The sequence below is a fragment of the Octopus sinensis genome, linkage group LG18, assembly GCF_006345805.1.
Source record: "Octopus sinensis linkage group LG18, ASM634580v1, whole genome shotgun sequence".
Classification (NCBI taxonomy): Eukaryota; Metazoa; Mollusca; class Cephalopoda; order Octopoda; family Octopodidae; genus Octopus; species Octopus sinensis.
In genome coordinates this window covers 53051222-53058319 of record NC_043014.1, presented here as the reverse complement: position 1 = coordinate 53058319, position 7098 = coordinate 53051222, and the positions used below count along the sequence as shown (strand labels likewise).

The 7098-nt window shown below is 39.9% G+C and overlaps 1 protein-coding gene across 3 annotated transcripts in view; it reads left to right on the top strand.

The window, feature by feature from the left end:
* LOC115221752 (thymosin beta) overlaps nucleotides 1-4250 on the top strand; it is a 62267-nt gene extending 58017 nt beyond the window's left edge. For all 3 annotated transcript variants that reach the window (XM_029791967.2, XM_029791969.2, XM_029791968.2), the window contains 3 exons: nucleotides 1582-1695; nucleotides 2294-2407; nucleotides 3494-4250. In XM_029791967.2, coding sequence (XP_029647827.1) covers nucleotides 1582-1695; nucleotides 2294-2407; nucleotides 3494-3522 — 257 coding nt within the window. In that variant the 3' untranslated portion in view covers nucleotides 3523-4250. The remainder of the gene's footprint in view (nucleotides 1-1581; nucleotides 1696-2293; nucleotides 2408-3493) is intronic.
* The last annotated feature ends 2848 nt before the right edge of the window (nucleotides 4251-7098 follow it).

Here is a 7098-nt window from a genome sequence, read left to right as displayed (position 1 = left end):
AAAGACATTTGCATTGTCCATGGCGTTGTAGCTTTGTCAACAAAGCAGTCATTTGTTTCTGTTCTTATTGTTCATGTACCAAGACAGCTTTAGGAATGGCTTTGTCCAGTTCAGCCGCAAAAATGGCTCTTACCACATTTCTGTTGGAATAAACTTTGTTGTAATTAATTTTGAAAATAACAAAGAACTTCATCAAATTAGCCTTGACATTATTTGCCTGGTGTTTGCAACAGAAATTTTGGTGGGTTTTCAGATCACCATAGCAACACTTCAAATGTCCTCCATTTTAGAAGCCTTTTCTTTTTGCCAGCAAAAATTCTAAGATCTTTCATCTTTTCTGTCTCTTGTTTGTCATTAGACTGTGCTGGCCATGCTGGAGCACCTACTGACCCCAGCACTTAGCAATTTGGCAAGAGACTGATAAAGTACCAGGCTTCAAAAAACCTAAGTTATGGGGACAAACGCATCAACACCAGTTGTCAAGCAGTGGGGGGGGGGGGGGTGCATGCACACACGTGACAGGCTTCTTTCAGTTTCCATCTACCAATTCTACTCACAAGGTTATAGTAGAAGACACTTGCCCAAGGTGTCACTCAGTGGAACTGAGCCTGGAACCATGTGGTTGGCAGGTATACTCAGCCACACCTGGGCCCAATTTTCTAAACTTTTAAGTTTTATTTACTTATGACTTTCTAAATTCTTGTGAAAATAATTTACTTCAAATCTGTTGAAGTTTTTCTTTGATGGAGAATTTCTTTCATAAAAACATCCTTTCTGACTAAAATCATTTCTTGGAAATAAAGATTCTCTCCATTCCATACAACTTTATCGAAATTTACAAAACTAAGTCAATTTTTTGTGGTTGCTGACCATCACCACAGATTTTTCTTGGACTCTGTTATCTTCCAGTTAATTGTCAGAAATCTTTCATCACGGATTAATTCTTAATGAGAAAGAATTAAATTTATTTTTGCCACACTTTGACTGTTTTACTAACGATAATGGTTGCATAAGCAATTAAAACAATTGTATTGTTGTACTTAGTCATTCACCCCCCCCCCTCCTCTCTCAGCTTTTCTTGTTTGCTGTTTTGTTTTTAAACAAGTTTCCAAGTTTCCAAGTCTGTAAAGAAGCCAGTTCTTGTAGAATGTAGGTGTGAATAAATAATTTGTGCCAAAACATAACAAGAAGCGGCCAACAGCTTCTGTCATAAAGAGTTTCAGTGTTTGTCGTGGCCGAGTCATAATTAGACAACAAAAGGCTTTGGTACTTAACAAAATGCTTTTGTCTGTTGTTTGGGTTGAATATGAAATTTTGAAATGACTGACTTTGGCAGTCGTCCACTTTCTGCAGTTTCCACCCAAATGGGCCCTCCCCCCCACCTCTCCAGAACAAATATGACAAAGGAACTTATATTTTGAAAAAGATATTAAAATATTTTGATGAATTCAAATAAACTGAATGGAATCTAGAAAAAAAGTGTTTTTTGTTTCTGTGTTTGTAAATAGACTCCCCCCCCCCTCCAAAGTGACTTGGTTTCTGTTTTTCTTTTCTAATTTTAATTTTTTTCTTTACATTTAGAAATCGACCAAGAGAAGACGGAACAAAAACTACGAAGCAATATTAACGATTTTGATAAGAACCAACTAAAACATGCTGAAGTGGAGGAGAAGAACCCGCTTCCAGACAAAGACAGTAAGTGATTGCTTATAGTTATCATCATCATTACTTTCCTATGCCCAAACCTGTTTTTCATAGAAGTCTGGATATGAGTATCATCATCTGATGGTGGCATTCATTTCAAACCATCCCAGGATCTCATAACAAGCAGGCACACATTCCTTCAACCATACCCTGTTATTATCATTCTGTTTTTCCGTGCTTGAATGGGTCAGATGGGATTCAGTGAGACAGGATTTCTCTTGCTGGATGCCTTTCCTGTTGCCAACCCTTGTTTCCAAGCAAGATATACATCTGTGTGTTGTCTTGTCGTTTGCTAATTGTAAAGAGACATCGCCTTCATAGAATTGCAGTGTTTGCAATCTGTTGTGGAAACCTATCTGGTCCTGGGAGAAACCTGTTACCTTGCTTGGAAACGAGTGAAGGTTGGTGACAGGAAGGGCATCCGGCTGTCGGAAAGTAGATGCCAGATGGACTCCGATGATAAAATGGCACTTTACTGGTTTTTAAAGTGAAATCTGTTTATATTAGAAACTGATATTTCTTGTATGTTTTGCTGTTCACAGTTTGTGTTTACGTGGAGATACTTTAATGATCTGAAATTTTTCTTTAGCAATTAAACAAGAAAAAACTGAGCAAGAACTGAAGAATTCCATCAACAAGTTTGACAAAACTGAGTTGAAATGCACAAAGACTTGTGAGAAAACCGTTTTGCCAACCAAGGCCGGTGAGTTCGGGTTTTTTTTTGGTTTTTCGTTCAGTTTGTTTGACAAGTGAAAGTTGTTTGGCATTTTTGCAGCTGACAGTTTTTTTTTCTTCCTTTTCTTGGGCACAAACTGATTTTAATAATCGGTGCCGATACATTTCTCTTATTCAATAAAGAAAAAGAAAACCCGTCATTAGTCAGTGTCACGTGTTGTGAGAAAGATTAAAGAGCGAGGGGAGGCAACTCTGAAGCTCTGTGTCAGCAAATGGATCGACGAATGAAATCGATTTAGAACTGGAATAAGGTGTTAAGCATAGCTGTACGGTTGCCAAGGGTCACTTTCCAACCACATGGTTACAGGCTCAATCCCACCGCGAACAAGAGTTCTCTGCTATAGCCCTGGGCCGACCAAGCCCTTTGGAGTGGATTTGGTCGGCAAAACCGAAAGAAGACTTTCATGTGTTTGGGTGTTTTTTTTCTGCATTTGTTTGTATAAAAGTGTTGTGTGTTGTTGTCAACAAATTGTTTTTGGCTCTTTGTCCCTTTGAAGCTGTGTGTAATGCGATCCCTCACTCAAATAAGGGAAGGGTTAGTAGGAGGAAAGGCATCTGGCTGTAAAACGGACGAGTTTGGATGTGCGTGTGTGTTTGCGTACCTTCTTGTTAAGCACTGAATGTCCTGAGCGGTCAGAAAGGACCCCCAGCCCCAAACAGTGAAGAAATCAGGAAGAGGGGTCGGGCTAGGGTTTGTCTAACTGGGACCTGAGAAAACTTGTGACTGTTGTAGTATCAGAAGTTCAAAAAAGTAATAAAGCAAGGAAAGAGTTTGCGGCCCATGGTGGTGCTTTTTGGGGGAAAAGCAGAACAAGTTTGCTGTGGAAAGCCTCCTCAGGATGGCAGGAATCCATAGAGAAATAGTTGTCTCTTGCTAGAAATAGCAGCTGTATTCCACTTATTACAGAAACCATTCTGGTGGGTGGGGGTGGAAAAACTTGGATTATTTTTTTTATAAAGACAAAATGGTGTGTTTTTATCTGGCGTCAGTTTATTGTTTTATTTGTTTGTGAAATTTCTTCCGTTTTCTATAAACTTTCTATTTTCTTTTCAGATATTGCTCAAGAAAAAGGCTCTGCTTAAGATGGCTGGCTTCTTCACATTTTATTTCTCTTTCTTCTTCTTCTCTGGGTTGGCAAATCTTTTGAGAGAATTTCTCGAGACACCTTAACCTTCCACATTAAGGATGAATTCTTCAGAAGATGAAGTAGGGGGGTGGGGAAACTTTTTTTTTTTTATTATTGCTAGCCATTGCTTTCTTGCCTCCTCCTCCTCCTCATTATTTTAATTATAATTAGTTCTTATTCTAGCCCCATCTTAAATCTTCTTCTCTTCTCTCTCTGCATGTCATTACATCTTTTTTTTCCTCTCACACTTCAACGAAATTCGTCTTTTATTTCTGTATTTCTTTCTTTTCTGATTTTTGCTGGTTTATTTCAACAAAATCTCTTTAATTTACCTGACAAATACCTTTGTCTGTGTATTATTATTTTTCTATCATAATTTAATATCTGCAAATGTGACAAGAAATGGAATTATTGCCTTCCAGTGGTTGTTAATCACGAACAAACACAACGTAACTTGCTTTCGTTAAACAAAACAAAATTATTTTCTCTTCAAACCATCTGGTGCCTTTTTTTTTTAATTATTTTTAAGAAACAAACTTTTCATTCTTTCACTTTTTGCTGCAGTTTTCATAGAAAATAAATCAAGAAAATTAAACGACTTACAAATTAAAAGCTAATTTCTGTTTCTTTTTTTTCTTTAATTCCATTTTCCAACTTTTTTTGAAATAAACTTATCAAACTTTTTCTTCTTGTTTCTATTTTTATTAAATTTCACTAATAATAATTTTGAGAGAGGTGGGAAAATCAGTTACGACCCCAGCATTCAACTGATGCTTTATCTTTCACCCTTTTGTGGTCAGTAGACTACAGTCATGGTTGGTGGAATTTGAGCTGAGAATGCCAAGGGCTGAAAGAAATGCATTTTGTCCAAAGTTCTAACAAATCAGCCAGTTCAGCCCCTTTTTAATAATTCTCATCTCACAACAAACAGTTGGGGGTCTGGATAGCTTCATGTCAAACCATCCACCCTGTGCCAGCATGGAGGGTGGATGTTAAATGATGATGAGTATAGGAACAAGGACTGATATTTTGGAGGGTAAGGTGACGGTCTAGTCGATTGCATTGACCCTAGTGCTCGACTGATATTGACCCTAAAAGGAGGAAAGGCAAAGTCGACCTCAGCAATTTGAATTTAGAATACAAAGACAGACAAAATGTTTCTATAGTTCTTGTTTGGTTTGCTAACAATTCCGCCAACTCCCTGGTCTAATAATCACTTAACTTGCTTGTTCCTTGCTGCCATGGGTTGGACGGTTTGATAGGGTCCACTGGGCTCAAGGATTGCATCATGTGACGGTGTCTGCTAAGGCATGGTTTCTATGGCCTTTCGCAATGCCAACCATGGGTCCTGGGTACTTTCTTTCCTGCAATCAACACTAATGAGGTTGTCATGTGGCTTGCAAGACTTCGAACCTGAACAGAGGTGATAGCCTTATGCTAGAAAATAGGAGTATGAGAGAAAGGTCCAGAGCAAGCATGGGGGTGAAGAAGACCAGATTAGTAAGGAAGGGAGGGACCCTACAATTGGGTAGATTGCCAGGAGGGGGAGTGAGATGGTTTTGCTAGTCACGGAAGGAGTCCTTATTTGGTGGTTGGCTGATTAATGTAAAATGTGGTGGAAAGGACATTAAGACTGGAGGATGGGGACATTTGAGAAATCTGAGTAAAAGACTTTAAAAATGCCATTTGTTGCAAAATTTGAAGTTTTTCATTGAATACGTTGCAGTGTTTGGTGTTGGCTGTGAAGTCTTCAGGATATGGGCAAAACCTCTCCCCTCATGACTGACTTTAAAATAAAAGTAAAATGAAAGATTAATTGATAGTGTTTGTAGTACAAGAATTAAGAGAAACGATTTGAAGAGTATTTTCTTATAAGATGTTTCTTTGAATCTTTTAGTGATTCCTTTGTTTAAATTGATTCTGAAAATTTAAAAGGGAATTTGGCAGAATAACTTTTGTCATTAAGCTGGTGCTTGGAATATAAATTGACATGGAACTTTAATGGAAGATTGTAATCAAGATAATTTTAAGCAGGAAGTTTTATAGCATAGAATCGGTTGTCGGTGTCAGACAGGTTAGAACCAGAAGGTTTAAATAGACATTTTGTCATCATTTCAAGTCGGTGGGTGGGGGAATGGAGCTTGTTGCAGTGAGTATGGATTGGTTGGGGCCAGCTCCAGTTCATCATTTCCTGCAACATTGTGACCCTACAACAGACAGCTGACCGTTTTGTTGCCCCCCCCTTTTTTTTTAATAGTCTGAATTGTACTCGTCACCAATCACTTTTAACACCAACCAAGATGTAGTTTAGGATTCCACCAGCATTGCAGACATCCTCTATATCTTACCGGTTTCCAATTTTCTTTAGGGTAGGGTCATGGTAAAGGCATGGCTGTGTTAGAAAGTTCACTTCCTAACTGCATGGTTCTGGGTTCGATCCCTCTGTGAGACACCTTCGACAAGATGTCTACTATAATTCTCTACAAAAGAACGGCATGTAAGTGAATTTGAAACTGAAAGGGGCCAGTTGTATGTGTGATTCTATCACCTTGTCTAGGGGTCACGTGATAATTGGTAACGAGCGTCTCTTTTACACACGTGATGGTCATTATTCCAATCTTCCTACGAAACCTGTTCGGCCATTAGGAAACATTACCTTGCTTAGAAACAGTTGAGGGTTCACAATACAAAGGGGCTCTGGCTGTAGAAAATCTGCCTTAAATTCTGTCTGATCCATGCTAGCATAATAAAGTGGATATCAAGCCGATAATGATGGGTTATGAGGGAGATTTGGCTGCTATTTCTAACCAACTGAGTAACCACATGGATGTTCTCTTGTTAGCTTATGGTCATCATCATCATCATCATCATCGTTTAGCGTCCGTTTTCCATGCTAGCATGGGTTGGACGGTTCTACTGGGGTCTGTGAAGCCAGAAGGTCATCAGGCCCAGTCAAATCTGGCAGTGTTTCTACGGCTGGATGCCCTCCTAACGCCAACCACTCCGTGAGTGTAGTGGGTGCTTTTTACGTGCCACCCGCACTGGTGCCAGACAGAGCTGGCAAACGGCCACGAACGGATGGTGCTTTTTATGTGCCACCGGCACGAGGGCGAGGCGAGGCTGGCAACGGACACGAAACGGGGCGGTGCTGGCAACGGTCGCGAAACGGAAAGTTCTCTTACATGCCACCGGCACTGGTAACACATTCTGCAATTCCATTGATCGATTTCCATTGATCGATTTCGATTCTGATCGTCAATTGCCTCAACGGGTCTTCACAAGCAGAGTTTTGACATGCCACGGCACTGGTAGCACATCCGCAATTTCCATTGATCGATTTCGATTCTGATCCTCACTTGCCTCATCACGTCTTCACAAGTAGAGTTTTGTTGTCCCAAGAAGGGAAGGTATGCATACGTAGGCTGGCTCCATCCCATGTAGAAGGCCATGGGTTATGGACTCACTTGTCCTGCCGGGTCTTCTCGCGCACAGCACACTTCCAGAGGTCTCGGTCTCTAGTCATTTCCTCAGT